Below are 25,534 nucleotides of genomic sequence, written 5' to 3'. Positions count from 1 at the left end.
TGAAACTATTCAGAATATTCCGAGTTGAAACTCTCTTGCTACGTGTCGATTCTCTCCTAGATGATAGTTGCAATGCATGTATGTGAATAGACAGAATTACAATTCACACTTGTGACATTGATACGAGATTATTTTAATGTATAAATAAGGTATATTACGTGTGTATAACGTGTATATTACGTGTAAATAATACGTGTTTCAATTGACTTTAATATAGTATCAACATATTTTAATATTTTTTATGAGTTTTTTTATGAAATTTTATTAACTTGACTTTTCCTAGCAATTAGAAATGATTTATTTTTCTTTTGTATACATATATATATATATATATATATATATATATATATATATTGGGGCATTCCACGTCAAATCGGCCACTTTTGACCCCGACCGCTGAATTTTTTTTTTTAATTAAATTAATGCAATTAAACAATTTTACAATATTCTATACTTAATTTATAGTCTTAAAAAACAAAATTTAAAAAAAAAAAACATTTTAAATTTTGAAAATTAAAAGGTTTTTTTTCAATTAAATAAAAAAAATAGGAAACAAACTCGGCCCACTCTGGGACTGGCGGGGATAATCGCAGAATTAGTCAAAGTTTTTTTTTTTCAGAAAATAAAAAAAAATGAAAAATGGCGAACTTCGAGAAAATAACAGTTTTTCTCACAAAATGCGACAATTTCATGGATTTTATAATTTTAAAATTTTTTTGTATTTTTTTTCTGAAAAGTACATTTAAAAATAAAAATTTAAAACAAAAAATGTCCAAATAGGTTGAATTTTGAGAAAGTTATAGCCATTTTAAAAAAAAAGAGCAATTTTTTTTAAATTAATAATTTTATTTGGGTTTGGTAAAAAAAATTTTAAAAATTCTGAAAATTGTTTTTTATAGGGTAGAAAAGGATAAAAAACTTTCAGCTAAATCGAAAGGGGTCGATTTGACGTGGAATGCCCCAATATATATAATATTATACAAAATAATTTAATATAATATAATATATATATGCAAAAGAAAAATTCATCAATTCTATCTTTATATATATATATTATATTATATTATATTTTACACACAATTTAATTATAATTTTAATTATTATATATTATGCTATTATATATTATTATATTATTATTATATTATTAGTTATTATTTATATTATATATATAAAATAATATATATTATATTATATATTACACAATTTATTTTTATAATTTTAATTATTATATATTATAATATATAATATTTAATATATAGCATAATAACATAATATAAAGAATAAAATAAATAAAATAAAATTAGAATAAATAAAATTTAATAATTTTATTAATTCTAATCACACACACACACACACACATAATATTATTTATATTTACTATTAATTTATTTTTTGTATTATTATTTCTTTGTCCCTATTTCGTTCATTATCGCATCATTTATTCCCCTCCGTTTTTATTTTGTCCCACTTCAATTTCCTTTTTTCTATTATTAATTTGATCATTTTATTGCTGCCATTCTCTTTATTATAATTCGTTCATTCTTCTTATATTCTCTCAACACATATTATATTCTATCCTTTCTTTTTCTTTTTCTTCCCAGCTATTGTCTTCTTATTCTTCGTTGAACACTAACTCATTCGCTCACATATTCACTCTGTCAACTCACTCACTCACTCACTCATTCGCTTTCATTACCCTCTTCTAACAACACTCCCTTTTCGCACAGCCTCTCCCTGAACGGCGCGTAGGGTCCTCAGTTCCAAGTGCGCCGCGACGCGAGATAAGATCGTTCCTTATTCGTCCAACATTTTTGCCCGCCAAATTTTCATCCACTTTCATTTTATATATTTGAAAGAAACAATAGAAAATATTAAGAGAGATATTTTTTACAATTGGTGAACAAAAATACCAACTGGAACACACGCGAACTTTCATCATTGTGAGAAATTACATTTTTGATATATTTAAGTAGAATAAGTCAATGATTTTCACCCCCTCATTCATATCTCGTTAATTTAATTACATTTAATATTTAGTAATATTTATTATTTATTAATTTTTTATTAATTATTAATACATTCTATTTATGAATGTTTATTATTTATAAGGATGCATGTCAAATTTTTATCTTTTTATTTTTTAATAAATTTATTTTTCTTGTTGTAAGTTAATAATTAAATAACAATCTTTTCAGTGTTAGTATTATTATAATTAAATTGAAACAAATCACTCAATAAAAGGAAAAAAACACAATCAATCAAAAAAAGTGACAAAAACTCAATCAATAAAAGATATAATTTATTTTAAATTTAATCAACATTATTTTTATAAATTACATTAAACAACAATCACAAAATTTTGTTAATTTTTAAAATTTTTAATATTTCAAATTTGTTATTCATCTTTATGAGAAAAACAAAGATGTCTGATCGATCGTGGTTGACCTTTACTACTGAAGTTAGTCTTACTACATCACAGCTTTTATTATCCACTCCTCGTTTGATCGTACCATTGACTTTTACTACTTAATAAATTCTCAACTAACGCGAAATTTCATATTTGTATCTTTTCTTTTCTTTTAATCTTTTTGTTTACCAAATGAAATGAAAAATCGTCAAAACACAGATTAGACAAATCGTAGGAGGAATTAACGGTATAAAAAAGTCAACGAGATGATTATAATCCCTTCGTCTATGGCGATAACTAATCTCAAATGGAAGATAAAAAAATCTGTGAGAAAATCGATACTATGCGTTATCAACGTTTTTGTGCGTTATCATTGAAATACGAAAGAGAAATAGAGAAAGAGAAAGAGAGAGAGAGAGAGAGAGAGTGGATTAAATGTTTCATTAAAAACAAAAATAAAAATAAATAAAAATAAATGAAAATAGAAGAGGGAGAGAAAAAGATAGAAAATTAAATAAATAATTAAGTTATTTTTTAAATAATATATTATTATTTAAAATTAATTATTAATTTAATTATTTTTAAATTAAAAAATAATTAAAAGTTAATTTTTTTCTTTTTTGTTTGTTTTTTTATTTATTTATTTTTGGATTCTTTTTATTCATCCGTTAATAAAAATAATAACAACTCAATGATAGTAATATAAAAGATAAATCTATTAAACACGTCGTAACGAGCTTATACACTCGTTGTTAATGATGATATTGCCAGACGAGTTTAATTGCACGTTCAACCAATAATACGAATAACACAAAGCTTGCGATATTCGCTTGAGCGTGAATGACGCCTATGCCATTGGGAGAGCGTGTCATACTTTTTAAATATAAAAATAAATGTTGATAGAAGAAAAATATTACAAGAAGAAAAAGAAAAAAAAGGAAAAAGACAAAAATTAAATATATAAATGAGAGAAGATTAATAGTAAAAATAAAACAAAACGAGAAAAAAGAAAATGAAGGATTATAACAAAAATGATTTTTTGTTTTTAACATTAGTCTTATTTTTCGATTATTCATTCTCAATACATTAATTTATTGACCATATTATAATTGAAAAACAAAACGAGAAGAAATAAAATGAAGGAATATAACAAAAATATGATTTTTTTGTTGGTCAAACATTAGTTTCATTTTTCGATTATTCATTGTCAATACATTTATTTATTTATCATGTTATTAAAAAATCATTTATAAGATTGATGAATAATGATTAAATAATTATTTATCAAGAAATTAAAACATTTGGTTAAAATCAATTTAAGGTATTGGCAGATAGGACAAAGAAGGATAATTAATTTCTCACATATGCAACATCTTCGTAATCATAATATACCAGAAATACAAAAATTATTCGCATAATAATCAAACATCATCTGCTAAGAGTAATCCCTTTATATTCAGAATTCCATGCTATTTTATAATTTGTTTCACGTGAAACGTTACATTAACAATATTAATGTTCATGTATTTTATATACACTAAAATATTTCATTTACACTAAAATTTTTAAAAACACCAAGACGTTTAAAGAAAAAGAGAAAAAAAGGAACAATCGAAGAAAAATAGTATGACACTCTCGCCAACTTTTATGCATGTAACCTTGTTATCCTCATTTTCTTTCCTCTGGGAATTGCAACATAATTTTACTCGTCTGTAAATCTCAAGAACACTACATTTTCCAAAAAAAAAAGAAAATAAAATGAATTGAAAAAGCCAAACAATAAAGTAAAACTTGTGAGAAAAAGAAAAATAATAGATAAAACCCCTTCACACATGTTGGATAAAAATAAAATACAAATAAAAATATAAAAAAAAAAAATGGAAGAATACAAAAGTAAGGATTGATTTCTTTTGTTCCTATGCAAAAAAAAATAAACGATATTACAATAAAAAAAAAGATACAGAAAAAATGTATTTAGAAGATTAAATAAAAGAAATGAGATTATAAAAAAAAACTTTCAATGAATATTTAAATTAGCATTGTAATTAAAAAACGACAAAGTTATTTTAATTAAACATTTGTATTAATAATTAATATTTCATAAATATATATATATATAACTTAAAAAGAATTTTAATCAAACAAGTTTACCGTCGTAATCAATCGAGAGCTGTTTTCGACATCCAATACAACTTACATTATTTTCTTTTTTTTTTCTTTTTCATTTTGCTTTCAGAGACAGGAAAATACCAAGGAACGAAGGAGAAAAAAAACGAGGATAAAGGGAAGTTGAAGAGTGTATTGAAGAAAGACGAGAAATGGTTTCAATGGTTTCTTCAGCAGTCCTTGGAGCAGCTGCAGGTACAGGATTGGCTTTGGTAGTGGCAGTGACTATAGTTGTCTACAGATATTACGCTTTTAAACGTAAAGGAAAATATTGGAGTAATCTTGATCGATGGCCAGATCCACCCAAAGCGAATAAAAACAACGAAAAATCATCAGAATTTAATGAAAATTATTGTCGGGACAATTCAACTTCTTCTTATGTTTTGGATTGTTGGAAAAAACCACAACAAAGTTACTATGCTGTCCAACCAACCGTAAGTATATTCAATTCTATTCAATATCAGTGTTTTTAAAGTGAAAAGTTTTTTAAAATGCATAAATTAATTACAATATTGGAGTTCAATTTTTATCATTATTTATAAAAATATTTGATTTGCAAACATTTTTTAAAATGTTTTATTATTTATTTAATTATTAATTTAATTATATAAATGTGCGCCTGTATGAATGCAACCCTTCAAACAAACTTTGAAAATGTTGCTTGCGAGCGCCATCTTTCGGGACAGAATTTTTTCCTGACCGATAGATAGGCAACCCGTCATACATACGTGTATAAACAGTTTTGACTGGAAAAAAATTCCGTCCCAGTAGATGGCACTCGCAAGCAACATTTTCAAAGTGTGTCTGGTGGGTTGCATACGAACTGACGAGCATTTTTATAATTAAATTATTAATTAAATAAATAATTACAAATTAAAAGTACAAAAAATATTATAATAATATTATATAATAAATTATCCTCCAAACTTGTTTATTTGAAGGTCTCACTTCTAACTTGTGTGATATGCACACATGTTTTTTTTTTAATTTATTTTTAAATTTGTTCACTGTTGAGATGTGTATTGAAATTCTTAAACGTATATTAAGAAATTATATTGATTCTCGTTGTTAAATTAGTTTAATTGATAACGATTTGTTCATGTTAATTCGTAACCGCAAACTCGTAGATTGTGTTTTAATACAATTTCATATCGAAAATTCAATCTTTCGTTAAAGGATTCTCGTTTTGTCAATTATATTTGTTCGTTTATTACTGTCAATTACTTCTAGGCAATTATCAATAAATTTCCATTAAAATATATTGTATTATTAATATCTAGAATTGTGTATACACAAATAGAAAATTTATATAAATTTTTTTAAATATATAGAAACACTGTCGTTTCTAAAAACTATTGAATTTTCAAGAAACGTTGAAAATATCTACAGATGATAAAACAGATTTGCTTTTTTAAATAAAGGTTTCTATATTATCGACTAAATAAGGTTTGTCGATTATATTATTCGTTATTAGTAAAATAGAACTGTCAGTATTTTTTTGTATTATCTATTTAAGATAATAGTTTTAATTTTGAACATTATTTTCATATCAGCGAAGTTAATTAATTGATTAAATAATTGTATATAAATAAAATGAATATTAAATGTAATAATAATAAAATATACATATTTAATAAATATATTAGTAAAGTATAATAAATTATATTAAATAATTACATTATATATTTGATTAAATAATTATTTAAATATAACATCAATTAAAATTTATTAATAATTATTATAATTTACATTTTAGATTAAAGGGCATATCAAATATAATAAATTTATTTTCATCTATCGCGAAACTGTCGATGCATTGATAAAATCTAATTATTATTTTTATTATTATTATTATTATTATTATTATTATTATTATTATTATTATTATTATTATTATTATTATTATTATTATTATTATTCTATCCCCGAGTGTATACAAATATATTGAAGTACTCATAGGATTCTAATAATAAATTGATATTAATCAAACTCCATACGCGTATTTATATATGCCATATAAAATCCTTGATAATTTTATAAGAATTTAATATCAAAGTTAAAAAATAAAAAAAACATTAACATTACCTAAACAAACAACATGTTATTTGCCAGAAAATCTAAATTTAAGTAAGTCGAGGTTGTTTCTAATAAGCAAATTATAGTTTAACTTTTAATCATGTGTTCTATATCCATATTAAACTATAACTATTTACATCTGAAATAAATAAACATAATTATTGTCTTTCTATTAATAAAAAAAAATTATAATACTTGATCGAAATAATAAAATGTAATTTTACAATTTTATTTTGAAATCGTTTAACGAATATTTAAAAAAACAAATAACTTATCGTTATCTTGATTCGTTCATGTATTTATTAAATCTATCTTACATTAGATTTTGATCAGAATTGGAGAACGTAAAATTTTTTATCGCACTTATCGTAACAGCCACGCAATCATGTCCATGTGAGTGTGTAAACGCACAGGAAACCATTCTCGAGGTTCTAACAGAGAATATATATTCCGGAATTTGGATCGATATAGCAGCACTCTACGACTGACCGAACTATAATATAACGTGCTTTCAATCGCAACGTATATAGAAAAAGAAAAAAAAAAAAAAATAATATATATATATATATATATATATATGTATAGAAAAAAAAAGAGAGAAAGAAAAAGAGAGAGAGAGAAAGAAAGAGAGAGAGAGAAAGAAAGAGAGAGAGAGAGAAAAGAAAGGAAGAGAATAAAAGGAAAGTAAAAAAAAAAAATTAAAAAACAAAAACCTTTTTAGCAGATGAGTTTAAAAGAGGATGAGAAATCGAGTTAAGGGGCCTTTGTTTATTTCACTTAAAAAAATTATGATTATTGAATTACCTTAAACAAAAAAAATAATAATAATAAAAATAAATAAATATCAAAGTAAAAGAAAATTTATTTAAAAAAAATTTTTAATTAATTAAAAACGTATAATATACTTTCGCACAAATAAACTCTTGGTACGCAATCGTGTATGATAGTTTATATAAATTAATAAAGTAAATTTTTTTAATTAAATAAAGAAAAAATAATTGTATTGAAAAATAATATTTATCATTATACATATTATATATTATTGATAAATTAATAAATATTATATACATATAATATGAATAAATTAATAAATATACGAGTATATCCTAATATGTATATAAATTACGTGTCACGTTGTTTGTCCGCAATGGACTCCTAAACTACTAAACCGATTTTAATAAAATTTTTCACACTGTGTGCAGTTTCATCCAACTTGAAAGATGGAATAGTTTATATCTCAATTTATAATCGCAATATTATTTTATTAGTCGCGAATTATTTGTTTATTAACAAAGAGTCATGATTATCTCTGTTAGTTCGATAAGATTCTAAAAGATGGCGGTATAAGGTAATTCGTTGACTTAAAGATGTGTGTATCGTACTGATTGGGAGCCACAGCAACGCGAAGCGGGGCAGCCCTAATATAAAATATCAATTAATAAAGTATATTTCTAAAATTAAATGGAGAAACATAATTGAAATCAAAACTACTAGAGATATTACATATTGTTTTTGAAATCCTGTTATATTTAAATTTATTATTTCATATATATTTACCTTAAAGTGTATCGATATAACAAAAAAAAAATAAAATAAAATAAAAAACAAACAATGAGAGAATAGAGATAAAAAATGGTAAGGGCGGGAAGATAAAACATGAGTGTGTTTTTTAACATTTCCATCAATGGTTGCCGAAAATCGTTTTGTTAAAGAGAAAGAGAGACAAAACGTATGTTTTTGAAACGTTTTTATTGATGACCGTCGAAAAGAGAGATAAAGAGAGAGAGAGACATTCAGAGGAAGACAAACATAATATTAAGTATAAAGGTTGAAAAAAAAAAGTTTTCCAATTTTGCACAAAAATAGAATGATTTATTTCATAACTTTCTGACGATATTACGTAAAACATGTATATAGATTAGGGTGGGTCGAAAAAATCAATTATTTTTTATTTTACAAGTGCCACGGAGAAATGGGTTGCTAGAAACCTTAAAAAAATTCTCACCAAATATGAGTTCCTAATTTTAATAGGAAGATCCTCCGCATCGCAGTTTTTTATTTTTTTCTCAGTCCAATAGAATAAAATTCATACCTCATCATTAATTGATCGTACAGAAAAATGTTTTGGAAAAATTTTGTAGGAAATTAACCGCTCTATAAAAATGGTGTCTTATGTTTTGGTGATTAAATTAAGCGTTCAAAAGATATTCATCATCAAACTTTCATGTGTACTGATTTCAGTCTCTGAATATCTTTTGAACGCTTAATTAAATCACCAAAACATAAGACACTATTTTTATAGAGCAGTTATTTTCCTACAAAAATTTGTATTGCGCATTTTATAATAGTCATTTATTGTCGAGTTATAAAATTCATAAACAAAAATGAAATTTGTCTTAAAATAATCAAACTTAAATCTTCAATATCATTCAAATGGTGAGGTTTACGGAAAAAATATAACATACCTTTTTTGTAGAGCATTAAATTTCCTACAAAATTTTGTCAGAACATTTTTCTGTACGATCAATTAATGATGAGGTATGAATTTTATTCTATTGGACTGAGAAAAAAATAAAAAACTGCGATGCGGAGGATCTTTCTATTAAAATTAAGAGCTCATAAATGGTGAGAATTTTTTTAAAGTGTCTACCAACCAATTTTGCGTGGCATTTGTGAAAAAAAAAATAATTGATTTTTTGACCCACCCTAATATAGATATATACATATGTATATATTTTATATATGCATGAAATACATTTTTCAAAATTCGTCAATTATCATTGCCATTCATCGTGCCCTTTTCGCATAAAACAAATATTATTTCCAGTCAAATATTCTCCAAAGTAATAATATTCTCTAAAGTAATTTGTTTCTTTCATTTTTATATTTGAAGTTTTTTCATATTAATTTATTTTTGTTTTATTTTGATTTATTTTTCAATTTTTTTTTTTTAACAAAGCAGCTTGTACTTTACGGCATTATAAAATTTTCACGAAATTATTTAGAATTATTTTTAATCATTTTTTTGAAAAGATTTAATAACAATTATGTTGTACCATTAATTTTAATGTTTTTTTTATTATATGTATATTTATATATATTATTATTTTTTATATTTTGGGATACTAAAATATAGAAACGAAAATATTTATTAGATTTTTCGAAAATTAATATTGATTATCGATATTCAAATATCAAACTTTCACTTGTTCATATAAATTGAAAAAATGAATGAAAAAGTTTATAAAAAAATGTTTAGTTTAGATGTTTACTAAAATAGTAATAAAAATAATAATATATATTTATTCTTATAAACTATTTAGCGCCTGGAAATAGGCAATACGTTCGTACAATCATGTAATAAGCGACAATCAACTAATAGGTAGCTTTTAAAAGAAAGGAAACTACATTATCGACATATCTGATATGATTGCCTATCGTCAAGTGACATTACTCTCATGTTAAAATGTTTAACGTAAATAATATCAATTAATATAGAAAATAAATGCACCGTTGTTCTTTGACGTATATTCTCGTTAATTTTTTAATTAAGAAAAAAAAAGAAAATATATTTCTATATTATTATTATATTATATGTTATATTTTATTTATTAAATTAAAATATAATAACAAAAAAAAAATTATGTATAATAAATGTATATATATATAAAATAAAAAATTAAATTAAATTAAATTATATATAATATTATATATTATATTTAATTAAATATTATATTAATATGATATATATTAATAATGTATTAAATTTAATTATAATTTTATATTTATTAAATTAAAATATAATATAATGATATAGTTATATTTTTCATTTACATAGTAACAAGTGTAAAATTATATTGATTATTAATAAAATTATTGTTGAGTTATATTTTCTCGATTATAACAAAATAAATCAATGATTTCATTTGAATCGTTAAACAATTATTTTAAAAGTAATATTGTTCGAATGAATCAAAAAGAATTAATTTTTTTCTTCGATTTAATCCTATTTTTTTTTTTAATAAATAAATCGTCGTGACATTAAATAAGATTGAATTGAACAGTTTTACTAGTTTTCTATTGAAATTCTTTGTTGTCCACCTTTTATACGTATTTATTGTTTATAACAGAAATAGAATTTATCGAAAAAGAAAAATAGTTATTTATTTCACTCGTAAATCAATTTTATTTTTTACTTTTCATAATATTTGCATATATATCAAAGAAAATAAAATGAAAGAAAGAAAGAAGAGAAAAAATGGAAGGAATATTTTATTAAAATAACACGAAACATATTTCTTTATCATAACCATGTGTTTGACGTTATTTTCCACGAAACATTTTAACAAGTTTCCATTTAGTCTTTTTGATATTTAAACAGCTTATATGGAGAATTTTATCTAAAAATCGATTTAAACTATCATAGAATATTTCGTCCTTCGCCTAGTACCCTTTGGAAAGTAAAAAAATCAAATGGAAACATGAATAATATTGGTAAGGAAAACATATATATATCTCTTTTGCTGTATAAGAAATCGTTCGATAATCAAGCTTGACCTAGAAAATTAAAGAAAGAGAGAGAGAGAAATAGAATTTAGAAGAGAAAATAGAAATGAGAAAGAAAGAAATAATGGAAGGGAAAAAAAAAGAAAGAAAAGAACGCAGAATCTTAATTAAATTCACGTTAAATACATTAAAGATTGTGAATAAAAAAGTTTAAATAATAAATTGTAATATTGAAAATGGTAAAAGATTTAACATAAGATCAAAAGAACAAATGGAAAAAAAATTAGATATATTCATGTATTAAATAAAATATATATAAAAAAATTATATAAAAAATTTTTTATAAATTTTATTATATTATATATAAATTATAATTAATATTATAATAAATATTATAAATAGTAAATATTTATATAATACTTGTTTATAATATAAAACAATGATATATATTATTATTTTATATTTTATAATATAAAGTTAATAATATATAATAATAATAACATTAAATTTATATACACATATATATAAGGAAAAGTAAATGTAATAAAACGTAATATGAAACAGAGAAACAACAAAATAACAATAACAATGACAATAACAATAATAATAATAATAATAGATAGATAGATAGATAGATAGATAGATAGATAGATAGATAGATAGATAGATAGATAGATAGATAGATAGATAGATAGATAGATAGATAGATAGATAGATAGATAGATAGATAGAGAAAGTAAGCAGGAAAACGATCAAGAAAAAAAAAAAAGAAAATTATTAATCGATAAGACGGATTCAAATATAAGAGGGTAAAAAAATATTCAAAGTAAATAGGAAGGTCTGACATAAGTAGATTTGGTAAAAATAAGGGAAAAAAAACAAAATGAAAATAAAAAATAAAAAACAACAAAAAAAGAGACAAACAGACAGGACAAGTAAAAGAAATAAGAAGATAAAAACGAGAAATGGGGGGTGAAAAGATTTTAAATAAGATAAGTAAGGAGATGAAGGATAGGGGTGAGTGTAGAAATGAGGGTGGGGATTGGTTGAAGTAGAAAGAAAAGAAACGTGATTGAAGTCTTCGACAAAATAAATAAATAGGACTTGGAAACAGAACAACAACAAAAAAGAAAAGAATAAGGGAAGAAAAAGGGAGAAATGTAAAGGGCTGGGAAGAGCGTAGGGGTAAATAAAGAAAAAAAAGAAAATTAAAGAATAAAAGAGGAAGAAAGAAGAAGGATCATGACGTAGAGACTGTGGAACGTATCCAGGAGCGTATCAAAAAAGGGTTGAGAGAGAGAGAGAGAGTGTAACCTGTTGCGGCGCACGCACGTTATTCTATCTTTCTCTTTCTAACTTTCTACAATAGTGAGCCCTTTTTCAACCTAGTCGAAGCAAAGCTCCCTTCATCTTCTTCTTCTTCTTCTACGTCTACTTTTATTTTTTACTTTCTTTGATCTCTTTCTCACTCACTCTTTAAGCTGAAACTCCCACCCTCAAACCCCACCACCATTACTACCACCACCAGGAGAATCACCAATACCAACAAACCAATACACTAGTATTACCAGGACTGCCACCACCTCCAACCATGTTCGCCGTTTCTGATTGCACACGAGCCCAGGCTTAGATAGAGGCAGAACGTTAGTCTGCTTTCATCAGCTCGTGGTGATACAAACGTTGCATTTTATCTCTCAACTTTATATACATATATAGTATTTACGGGTTATTATCTGTGTCACCTACGTATGTGCATTTTTCTTGTTGTTTATTTTTATTTATTTTTTTATATAATTCCAAATACCTTCGAAATTTAACAAAACAAGAGAGTTGTTTACCACCAAAGACAAGTTTTATCTGACTATTTTATTTCTATCTTGATTTTTTGATATCTTGTGGTATCGTTTCAAAGTGTGAGAACAATAATAGTAATTATTATTATATTATTATGATAATAATCTCATTAGTGAGACAAAGAAAGGAAGACTTTATAATATAATAATATTATATCGTTGTTATGTTTGTTATTGTTGTTGTTGTTGCTGCTGCTGCTATTGTTAATTATCAAGGAGAAAAGCTGATTAATTTTATTAACAATCGTTAAAACTTATTTTCAAAGGATACATACCATATATAGTAGGTATTTCAAGTATATATATATATATATATATATATATATATATATATATATATATATATTATTATATAGTTTTATTCATGATCTTACTTTTTGTTAAATTATATGTTACTCTATACATCTTTTTTGTAAATGAGAACATTATTTTATAATTAGAGAAAAAGAGAGAATAGAAAGGAAAGATAGACGATCTTGATAATAGGTTTTAAGTCATGTTAAATCCATTTCGAAAGAATAAAAAAGTAGAGAAAAATTGCATGAATTAAAAGGTAGAATCTTTGATTTCTACCCTTTTTCTTTTAATAAAGTTTCAAAGAAATTTTTTCCATAAAAAAAAAATATTATATTATTATATTTATTTATAAATAAATATATGTATATAAATATTAAAATTTTAAAATTAATAATAAAAAAAATAAATTATATATATTTTTAAATTTTTATATAATATATTTTTTTAAATTAAAATAAAAAACTAAACTATATATATATATATATATATATTTATATATCTTCTTTCTCTTTCTCTCATGTTTTTTATCCATCTTTCTTTCCCTTGTTATTTTATTCGCAGTTTAATCAATTTTTTGTTCTTTTCTCTCTGAACGATTTTTATATTTTTATATATATATTCTATATATTCTAATTTTTAATTAATATTTTATTTATATATTTTCGTAAAAATTAGTTAAAAAGTTCATGGGTTTGTTATCGACTATTACAGCAATTAAGGTAAATATCGATTTAACAAAACAGATGGTCGATTTATTTTCTTATTGTTCTCTTTCCATCTTTTTCTTTGATATTCCTCACTGTCTCTTTCTCTCTCTCTCTCTCTCTCTCTCTCTCTCTCTCTCTCTTTCTCTCTTTTTCTATAGACAGAAAATAATTATGATTCCTTTAGTCGTTCTTATTCTCGTTATTTCTCTCAATCGTATTTAAACATAGTTTTATTCAGAAGAAAAGTTAAAATAAAAAGAAAATTTATTTATTCGGGAAAAATTTAAAAGAGTAATTGGACCCGTTAAGTAGTTTAAACCTAAACATAGTCAGACTTATAAATCTAGATTCGATATTATAATTCGGATTTATTTAATATTGCAAAATTTTGTATTTTTTAGTTAAATTAAACATTTAAAAATAGTATCGGACTTATTATAATATAATTTCATACTTTGAATTGAGATTCCTGAAACATAGTAAAACTTACAAATCTAGATACGACACTTCCACCTTTGTAAACTTTGCAAAATTTGTTATTTTTTGTAAAAATAAAAATGTTACAATAGTGTTGAACTTATTATAATGCAATTTTATACTTTGAATTATAATTCTCGAAACATAATCAGACCTACAAATCTAAATACGACACGTCCACATTTGTAAACCTTGCAAAACTTTTTATTTTTTGGTTAAACTAAACATTTTAATATAATATCGGACTTATTATAATATAATTTTATACTTGGAATTGTAATTCTCGAACTTTTGAAACAAAAATTTATTCTCAAAAATATGATTTCAGTAACTCTCTGTTAAAATTTTGTATTTTAATTAAAATTCGTTGTAAATATTTGAATAAGAGGTATTTTTCTCCGAATTAAATATTAGAAACTATCGTAAATTTTAACAACAGAGAATATAATCCTACCAACACAAGTATTATACACATTCTGATCGTCATGAAAATTCAAACTCTTCTCGTTTCGAAATCAAATTCCAAACCGAATGTTAGCATTATCATAGTTTATTTAACATATTTCTGTTTACTCGTTTCACGTTAATATCAAGAGAGATAAAGAGAATAAGAAAAATATTTCTGAAATATTAGAAATAATTTATTTTTTTTAAGGAGACTATAAGAAATTATTAATTATTTAATTATAAATAAAATAGTTCTTTTATTTGTAAGTCACTTCCCACGTGACTTACGACCAATACGGGTTAACAAACGTTATTTAAAGTTAACAGAAAAAAATAATTCATCGAATTTATTATTTCAAGCTTGAAAAGCTTCATTTTCAACTTACAAAGAAAATGATAGTTGAAAGAGAAAGATAAGAAAAAACAAAACAAAAATCACGTTATTTTTAAAAGCAACAAAAGAAATGAAAAATTAGAGACAATAAAAAATAAAAAATAAGACAAAAATTAGTCGTGTTTATTTAACTAAAAAAAACCCGTGATCTTGGACGCGCTGGTCAAAGTGCCGGATAAATTGTCGGAAGTCCTGGGGGATGTTCTGGAGTTAGCATGCGGCGGCGGCGGCGGCGGCGGAGGAGGTGGAGGTGTGGGTGGAGGTGGAGGTGGAGGTGGAGCTAGAAGTCGAAGTGGTTCTGGTAATACTGCTACTACTACTACGGAAAAAAGTACGAGTGGTGGTGGAAGTGCGACGAGTAAAATCGGAATGGTCACGGGAGTAGCCATCATCAGGGAAAAATGGGCTCAAAGGGGAAGCAGGCCACCACTTTCGAGTGTTGCCAACACTGACAGTGCTGACAGCACTACTTCTACCAGCTCAGAGGTCAGTTTTTTCTTTTTCACATTACAAATTCTTTTTCGTTTTTTTTTTCTTTCTTTAACATCAATTCTGTCAATTTTTTCGACAGAATTTTTTTCAGAAATGATTTATGTTTTTTTTTTTTTGTAACAATTCATCAATCGAGAAACAGATTCATTATTATTATTAAATCTCCACCCTCACCCCCTGTTACATATATGCACGAACTACGAGAAAAAGGGATGAGTATTAAAGAAAGAAAAAAAAGTAATGAAAAGGAAAAAAGGGTACTGCTGCGAGGGAAACTTCACAAGGGTGAACTTTGAATCCCTTTGAAAAGCTTTTCCCCATAGTTTCAATATCACTGCTATATCGACGTTCGGTCGAAATGTCAATAAAAGATACTTCAAATCAAATTCTGATGAATCGTTTGATATTTAATAAGAAAGCCGACTATGATACACGTTAGATTTATTTTATTTCCGAAAAACCTTAGGTGTCTACCACTAAACGACTCCCATATATATATATGATTATTATTCATAATATTTCATAAATAATATATTCATAATATTTGTTTAAAAACAATTATTAATAATCATAAAAAAATATTATTATCGTATATGTTTACGATTATTATTCATAATATTTATAAATAATAATACATAAAATTATAATAATAATAATAATAATAATTATTATTATTATTATATATATAATATTATTATTATTAGTATAATATAATTATTATTTAATACTGTAATAATATATATTATACAGGGTGGGGCAATATCTCGGCCCAGTTAGAATATTGTTGTTGTTTATAACAATATGAAAAATTTTATATATGCAACTTACACGGCATGATGTGAGGCATTATTTGGCTTGAACGTTTTTTGCGTGGGTGGAGGTATAGAAGAGATTTCAAGGTCATCTGCATTTTTTTAAATGAATATTATATTGTTTTTTAATGGGATGTGATGGCAAATGTTGAGACGAATTCAACGAGCTATTATTCAAGGTCATGCGAGGTCAAATGTGGTAGAAAATAAAGTTTCTTACATTACAGAAGATGTTCAAAGTGGTGACCGTTAACGCCAATGCAAAGTTGTAATCTTCGTATTGCTGCATCGCGTACATGTCTTATCATTTCTAAGCTTATCTTATTACATGTTGCAAATATTCTTTCTTTCATGTTTTCTGGTGTAGTGGATGCTTCTTGGTAAAGCGCATTTTTCAATGCTCTCCATAAAAAAAAATTTAGTGGGGTTAAATCGGGAGAGCAAGCTGGCCAAGAAACTACTCCTCCACGTCCTATCCATTTATTTGGGTAAAATTCATTCAGTGCATCTCTTACACTCCGCGCATAATGTGCTGGACATCCGTCGTGCTGTAACCACATAATTTGGCAAAAGTTTAGTGGTACTTTTTCTAATAAAGTCCCCAATTGATAGTTGCAACATGTAATAAGATAAGTTTAGAAATGATAAAACATGTACGCGATGCAGCAATACGAAGATTACAACTTTGCATTGGCGTTAACGGTCACCACTTCGAACATCTTCTGTAATGTAAGAAACTTTATTTTCTACCACATTTGACCTCGCATGACTTTGAATAATAGCTCGTTGAATTCGTCTCAACATTTGCCATCACATCCCATTAAAAAACAATATAATATTCATTTAAAAAAATGCAGATAACCTTGAAATCTCTTCTATACCTTCACCCACGCAAAAAACGTTCAAGCCAAAAAATGCCTCACATCATGCCGTGTAAGTTGCATATATAAAATTTTTCATATTGTTATAAACAACGACAATATTCTAACTGGACAGAGATATTGCCCCACCCTGTATATACGGAATTTTTTTCTGCTCGAAAGATAGGCAACCCGTCATACATACGTGTATAAACAGTTTTGACTGGAAAAAAATTCCGTCCCAGTAGATGGCACTCGCAAGCATCATTTTTAAAGTGTGTCTGGTGGGTTGCATACGAACTGACGCGCATTTTTATAATTAAATTAATTATTAAATAAATAATTACAAATTAAAAGTATAAAAAATATTATAATAATATTATATAATAAATTATCCTCCAAACTTGTTTATTTGAAGGTCTCACTTCTAACTTGTGTGATATGCACACATGTTTTTTTTTTTGTTCTTTTTTTGCTTCTTTTTTTCTATAAATAAAAGCCCCACGTATACATTTGAATTACATTTCTTATTCGGAATGAGTGAAAGGGAAGAAGAGAAAAAAAATGATGGAAACGATAGAATAAATTAAAATCAATGCGTTCGATGAATGCAAAATGTTACTCCGAGTATTATTATCTCTACTATATGCGTCAGTTGTGAACGAACGAATTCGGGAATCGATTTCAATTTAAATAAACGACAGAACAATTTCTTTTGCCGATCATGTTTCATATGCAAATAATATAAGCACGAAAATATATATACATATATATGTAATTTATAATAATAAATAAAATATTCTCGTGTGCAAAATTATATATTAAAAAAAAAAAATTAAAAAACAGGAATCTTATTTACAAAATAATATTTTCGATTAAAATGAAATAAAAATAAGGAAACAAAAGAATTTATATTAAAATGTTACGAGATAATTCTTTTGAAAAAAAATATGATATTAAAAAAGAATAATAAAAATAAAAGAGAGAAATCGTTAATGTCGAAGTTTAATTTAAAAAAGAAAAATTGTCTTTCTCTCTCTATATATATATATGGCTAGTTCTCCAAAAAAATCGAAATTGATGTCCTTGATCATTTTTATAAACCAGGATCGTCAATTATGAAAAGTTGTTTTTTTTAATAATACGACTGTACTAGATCTACGAATGTATGAAACAAATTTATTTTTTATATGATAAACAACAAAGATATATCCAAGAAAGTACCCTGAAAATCATTCTCTCACTATGTCCCAAGCGCTAAATTTGAAGATAATCATTAACTTAAAACGTAAAATTCCCTACAAATTGTTTATTATCATATTTTTTATTTATATAGGATAGTATTGACTATACCTATATGAGTTCATAGTTTCATAAATGCGAATGGAAATATTTTTAAATATAGTTCAAAATTTGTCCTTAAAAAAAGTATCATTCCCTCACCGTTTTGTAACAGTGTGATTGGAGCAATACTTCAAGGCCTACCAAATCCCACTTTAACTTTTTTTGTAGTTAGCAACATTGCCCTTGAGAACATACTCTAGAATGGACAATTGAAGAAAGGATGTTTTCTTAAAATCAATTTGACAATAAGTTTTTTGAATATTACATTTTTTAACGTCATTCCCTTATGTAATGTTATCAAAAGGTAAGCATTTTTTTATTTAATAATCATAGCATATTTTTATATTTGTTCAGTAGTAATAAAGTACTGTTTACAATTCGTAAGAAAAAAAGGTTTATTTTCCTAAGTTTGTAGCAATTTTGTTTCGTTTCGTCATTCCCTCATCGTCATTCCCTCATAAAATTTTTTAATTTTGTAAAATATTCTGAGTTCAAAGTGTCCCTCAATAATGCTTATTGAGGTAAGTACAGCGGAAATCAATAATACGGATAACTTGATCAAAAAATAAATAAATAAAGACAAAAAAAAATTAGACAATTTGTGTTCTTAAATGATGTGCTTGAATTTAGAACTCTATCTTGTTTTGACTGCGTTGGAAAATGCCAATATTTTCATCTTGGTTACTATAAAACTTTTGAAGTATCGGATAAGGATACACCTGCGGTATAAACGCGACGTAAAAGAAAATAAGTTAAATTAGAAAGTAATGTGAAGATATCGAAGATTACTCCTTCTGAAAAAAATACCTATGGATATAAAGTTGGTGACCATGTCCTTATAACATGGAATAACGAAGTCTATCCTGGTAAAATTCTTTCATTATCTGATGATGGGGCTTTAGTAAAAGACTGGATTTAATAATTAAGTATGGATTTATTAATTATATTTTTCCAATAAAATTATTTAATTATTATAGTCTTGTAATAAAACAAATGATTGGTGCATTATAAAGTTTTTAATTATTGTAGAATCATATTAAAAATCATTCCCTAACAAATTTGTCATTCCCTCATTTTCAAATTTTTTAAAAATTTTTATATTCAATTCAAACTCAAAAAAGTTGGGGACCACTATAATATTTTCCTCAAACAAGACATATACTACGACTTGAGCAAAAAAAATTCGATTACGAGTTAAAAAAAAACTGATCAACTCGATAAAGCCATTTTCGATTTTTTTGGAGAACTAGCAATATATATATTAGGGTAGGTCAAAAAAATCAATTATTTTTTTTTTTTACAAATTCCATGGAAAAATGGGTTGCTAGAACCTTAAAAAAATTCTCACCAAATATGAGCTCTTAATTTTAATAGGAAGATCCACCGCATCGCAGTTTTTTATTTTTTTCTCAGTCCAATAGAATAAAATTCATACCTCATCATTAATTGATCGTACAGAAAAATGTTCTGGAAGAATTTTGTAGAAATTTAATGCTCTACAAAAAAGGTATCTTATACTTTTTCCGTAAACCTCACCATTTGAATGATATTAAAGATTTAAGTTTGATTATTTTAAGACAAATTTCAGTTTTGTTTATGAATTTTATAACTCGACAATAAATGACTATTAAAAAGTGCACAATACAAATTTTTGTAGGAAATTAACTGCTCTATAAAAATGGTTTCTTATGTTTTGGCGATTAAATTAAGCGTTCAAAAGATATTCAGAGACTGAAATCAGTACACATGAAAGTTTGTCGATGCGGAGGATCTTCCTATTAAAATTAAGAGCTCATATTTGATGAGAATTGTTTTAAGGTGTCTAGCAACCCATGTTTCCGTGGCACTTGAAAAAAAAAAAGTCATTTTTTGTATCCACCCTAATATATATATTTCTCATGCCCTTTATCTTAAAATTTTAATTTGAAAAAGATAAATTGTTTTTCTTTTATTAATATATATTATATATAATATATTAAATATTGTATATATTATAATAATAATTAATAATAATTAATAATATACTATTATTTTATACTAATAATATATTAAATATTATATATATATTATCGCTCATTAATTAAAAAAATATAATAAAATTTTGTGTAAAAATAAAAACAATTAAATTTCGTATACACATATGTAGCAAAAAAAATTAGAAATGTGTTAAACTATTTCAGTTCGTAAATCTAGTGTTAAATAATAAAATGAAAAGCAAGACATTTTATTATGGTGTATCTTTGATTATAAAAATTAATAATTAAATAACATTATTTCTCGTTATTAATAGATTCCCTTTTTTTTTTAATTTATAAAATGTGAATTAAAGCTATTTGTCGTTGTATACGGCATATTTAATTAACATAATTAATATCTGTGATATAGTATTATGTATATATATATATATATACATCTATGAAGCTTAAAACGACGGATTAATAATAATTTCTGTATAAACGAAAATAAATAACGAACGACGATGATAACCGGAATTATTATCATAATAATTATGATGAAAATACTGACAGATATTAAATGATGGTAGATATTTTATGTTAAAAGGAATGGAATAACTATGTGAGAAGTGTATTGTTCTAGGGAAGAAAATTATATGATGATACATATGTCGTAACATGTTGAACAAGAGTTTAAACGATATTTGAGTGTTTAGAAGTGTTTATCTATCTTTCTCTACTACAACGGAAGTACTATTATATTACATACGACATTAAGTATCATTATTTAACCTAGATTCACGTTAGTGGGAAAAATAATTCAATGTTTTAATTCATTGCCAGAAACAATGTTTTTTTATTTATATATATCTTCTTAATATATATAAATAAAGTGTCACGTTGTTTGTCCGTAATGGACTCCTAAACTACTAAACCGATTTTAATAAAATTTTGCACACTGTGTGCAGTTTTACCTAACTTGAAAGATAGGATAGTTTGTATCTCAATTTATAATCGCAATACTATTTTATTGCCAATTATTTGCTTATTAATAAAGAATTATGATTATCTCTGTTAGTTCGGTAAGATTCTAAAAGATGGCGATATAAGGTAATTCGTTGACTTAAAGATGTGTGTATCGGACTGATTGTGAGCCATAGCAACGCGTGGCGGGGAACCCCTAATTAATATACATATTTTATTATATAGTTATTATATTTATTATATATTTATTATTTTTTATATAATATATCATTATATTTGTTTTATATTATATTTTATTTATATTAATATTATAATATTTATATTTATATTATGTTTTATATTATATATATTTTATATATTTTATATATATTTATTTATTTGATTATTTATTTTATATCTATATAAAACTTAAATAATTATTTCAAAAAAAAATATATGTTAATTTTTAATGCAGTAATGAAATATACATAAATACTAATTCCTTTCCTATTTATAAATTAATTCCATTCCAAAAATAAAAAAATAATATGAAAAGAAGTGTGATTAATGCTATTTTTTATAAATAAATATTAACAGACTATAAACATATAATAATTCATAAAATAAAAAATGATTGAAAACAAGAAAATGATGTCTAAAATGTATTAGACGGAGAGCTGGCTACATAAAAAGGCTTGTTATTGGTACACGATTCATTTCTATTGAAAAAGGTACCTTTGGTATAGCTGAACATAAATCTGCAAGTCTGCCATCGCAAAACCGGGGCCTAAAGCGGGGGCGTATGATTGAAAACGTGAAATTTAGGTGTGAAAAAAATCATAAGGTACACGGATTCTAATTATGGGAAAAGCTTGTCTTTATTAATATAAATATAAATAAAATATAAAAAAAAATTCCTTAATAGGAATCGCGAAAAAATATTGGCAAACAGTTTGCTAGAGGTTAAAGTGCCGCCAGAGCGCACAAAAGGGGTGTAAAAATTAATTTTTAAAAAATCACGAGGTACATGAACAAAAACTGTTTTATTTTATTATTTAAACATTAAGAAAACAATTTACTAAATGACAGACAAAAATTTGGTGGCTAAAGCCTTGGCAGACGGCTTGAAAAAGCACGCTATAATAGAAGATTTGTAATCGCGTTCAACGCGCTAGATATTTAATTATAGAATAAATATGAAATTATTATACTGTGAATATATTGTTAGAAAGACAAGAAGTGACATTATGTTATATATAATCATATCTTTATTAATCGAATACTGCAAAAATATTAACAGATGCTACTCAATTTCGCTGGCAGTGTATGACTCAGATGGAAAATCATCTTCGCTTTCATATATCGAATCTTCCTCAGATTCGATTCCTGCATCATCGCCTGAAATATAGTAGTTTTTAACCCATTGAAATAAAAAGAAATTTTATATATTCTATGATAAAGTATTTTACCTTCAGTAATTTCAGTATCAAGTACATCTTTTACTGTACTGGGTAGCTGCGGTTCGTCGAACCAGTTGAATTTATATTTGTCTTCAGATATTAACCATCCACAATTCGCTGGTTTTAAAATTGACGGTATTTTTTTTAAGCATTTTTCCATATTATGGCAATATATTTTGTTCTTAATAAATGATGCGTCAATTCAGCCTGGCTGGGCGGTAAAATCGAAGCATCAAAATTCTGTAATTTTTTTTCTGGAATGGTTCGTCTAAGTCGTTTACTTTATAAGTTTTTAAAAATAATGCGGATCGGGCACTATTTACAGAATTCATAGACTTAAAACTATATAAATTGCAAACAAATTTCTCGAGCACCGTAAATACGCTATTTTCGTCACAGTCTTCAGAGCCTATTTGATTAAAAGCTTGTTGAAACTCTTCGTTCTTTCTGAGTATCTGTAAAGGGCGTTGCTTTCCCTTCCTGAATAATGCAGGATTAAAATCGCAGCCAGTTAAGGCATGAAATCCTGGCAATGATTGACAGAATAAATCACCTAACGTCTCATATAACGTTGAAACGTCAATGATTCTCTGTCCATTGAAAACTCCTGTTTCTATATAAACTTTGCTACCTTGTCGAACATTAATGATATTAGCTAACATTATAATTAAAATGTCTGTATCAGAGCATTTTATTACAATACTTGCTGTTGATTCAATATTGCACGCGTAGTATACAATTTTTGTATCTACTTCTTCGTGCAAATCGAGCGTAAAATTATCATTATTTGAAAATAAAATGCTCTCATTTTGAATTTCATATTGATAGCATTTATCGAAATTAAGTAGCACTTTTTTATTTCCTAAAAACGGAATCATTTCTTGCTGTTTCCAGTGATTTATTAAAATATTCACTAATGCTTCTTTAAAATAACTGTTTCTCGGCTCTTTATTAAAATCGGCTGGTCTTGTTTGCTCTGGCCCAGAAATTGCGTACATGCAATTACCAGAGAAACCTCCTCGCTGTAACCTTTCATAGTCTTTGATAGAAGGTGACCAATATCTATCAAAAATTATGTGTATTTCATGGTCTTTGTCGTTAGTTATCATTTGCAGTATTTTTTTCGAAACACTGCCAAATGTCTTTGGCAAGTCCTTAACCATTTTTGTTTCTATCTATGGCTATCGCATTCAGCATTCCATTTTTATTGCTTGAATTTGGAAAAGTGTTGTTTTTTTCAACTATTCCACCCAGAGACCATACCGGTGACCTTCATTATATATGGTAATAATATTATAATAAATAAATCCTACAATTATCTTACTCTTGAAATTGTGCATTCGTCTTATTCTCTCGAAACTTAGATTTTTGAAAATTTCACTTCTAACACGTGTGATATGCAAACATCTTTTTTATTTTATAATAGGTACCCATTTTCACTTTACAAATTTTGTGAGCCATTCGTTTTTAATTTTACAAGCCGAAGAAGCCGAATACTATCGAATGTTTATTTATTGTTTAAATAAAACTTGATTTATACAACAATAAATAGATAGATTACTCTATCAGTAAAATATTTTCTTAACGCAGACATTTTCACCTAGTAGAAAGATTTTTTAGAAACCTTTCTGAAAGGTTTAAAGCTTTTCAAGACATGTTTTAGAAAGTTTTTAGAAAGTTTTTATGTTATGTGGGCTATTATAGCGCGCTTTTTCAAACCGCCTGCCAAGGCTTTAGCCACCAAATTTTTGTCTGTCATTTAGTAAATTGTTTTCTTAATGTTTAAATAATAAAATAAAACAGTTTTTGTTCATGTACCTCGTGATTTTTTAAAAATTAATTTTTACACCCCTTTGGCGCGCTCTGGCGGCACTTTAACCCCTAGCAAACCGTTTGCCAATATTTTTTCGCGATCCCTAATATAAAGACAAACTTTTCCCATAATTAGAATCCGTATACCTTATGATTTTTTTCACACCTAAATTTCACGTTTTTAATCATACGCCCCAGCTTTAGGCCCCGGTTTTGCGATGGCAGACTTGCAGATTTATGTTCAGCTATACCAAAGGTACCTTTTTCAATAGAAATGAATCATGTACCAATAACAAGCCTTTTTAATGTAACCAGCTCTTAAATTATATTATCTAAATTTATTTTTAAAAAATCATTTTATTCACTTTCAATGATATTTCTATTTCTCTTTTTCTTTTTCTTCCATTTTGTTTTACTTTTTTCTCTTCTATTTCCATTTTCTTATTCAATCTGTCAGTTCTCGTATAAGTTAAAGGTCCCTTATTCGAACGATGACTTGGAGAAAT

General features: G+C 25.5%; 2 protein-coding genes across 10 annotated transcripts in view; both read left to right on the top strand.

The window, feature by feature from the left end:
• The first annotated feature begins 1,773 nt into the window (after positions 1-1,773).
• LOC149033433 (uncharacterized) lies at positions 1,774-10,159 on the top strand. The gene is made up of 3 exons (XM_089179729.1): positions 1,774-1,940; positions 4,644-5,007; positions 9,973-10,159. Exons 2-3 carry the CDS (start codon positions 4,726-4,728, stop codon positions 10,033-10,035), a joined length of 345 nt encoding a protein of 114 aa, XP_089035855.1. The 5' UTR covers positions 1,774-1,940; positions 4,644-4,725; the 3' UTR covers positions 10,036-10,159.
• A 2,594-nt stretch (positions 10,160-12,753) lies between these two features.
• Positions 12,754-25,534, top strand: part of Sytbeta (Synaptotagmin beta) — a 46,226-nt gene continuing 33,445 nt past the window's right edge. Inside the window, exons 1-3 of one of the 9 annotated variants that reach the window (XM_089179720.1) lie at positions 12,754-13,083; positions 13,225-13,291; positions 15,500-15,816. In XM_089179720.1, the coding sequence (XP_089035846.1) occupies position 13,291; positions 15,500-15,816 (318 nt within the window). In that variant the 5' untranslated portion in view covers positions 12,754-13,083; positions 13,225-13,290. Of the gene's footprint in view, positions 13,292-13,980; positions 14,025-15,256; positions 15,817-25,534 lie in introns of all 9 variants that reach the window. The other 8 variants (XM_089179728.1, XM_089179725.1, XM_089179726.1 and 5 more) reach the window with 8 other exon arrangements.

Source organism: Polistes dominula, unplaced genomic scaffold (genome assembly GCF_049000335.1).
Source record: "Polistes dominula isolate Pdom_NZ unplaced genomic scaffold, Pdom_raw_medaka contig_27, whole genome shotgun sequence".
NCBI classification, from domain to species: Eukaryota; Metazoa; Arthropoda; class Insecta; order Hymenoptera; family Vespidae; genus Polistes; species Polistes dominula.
This window is presented reverse-complemented; position numbering and strand designations above follow the sequence as displayed.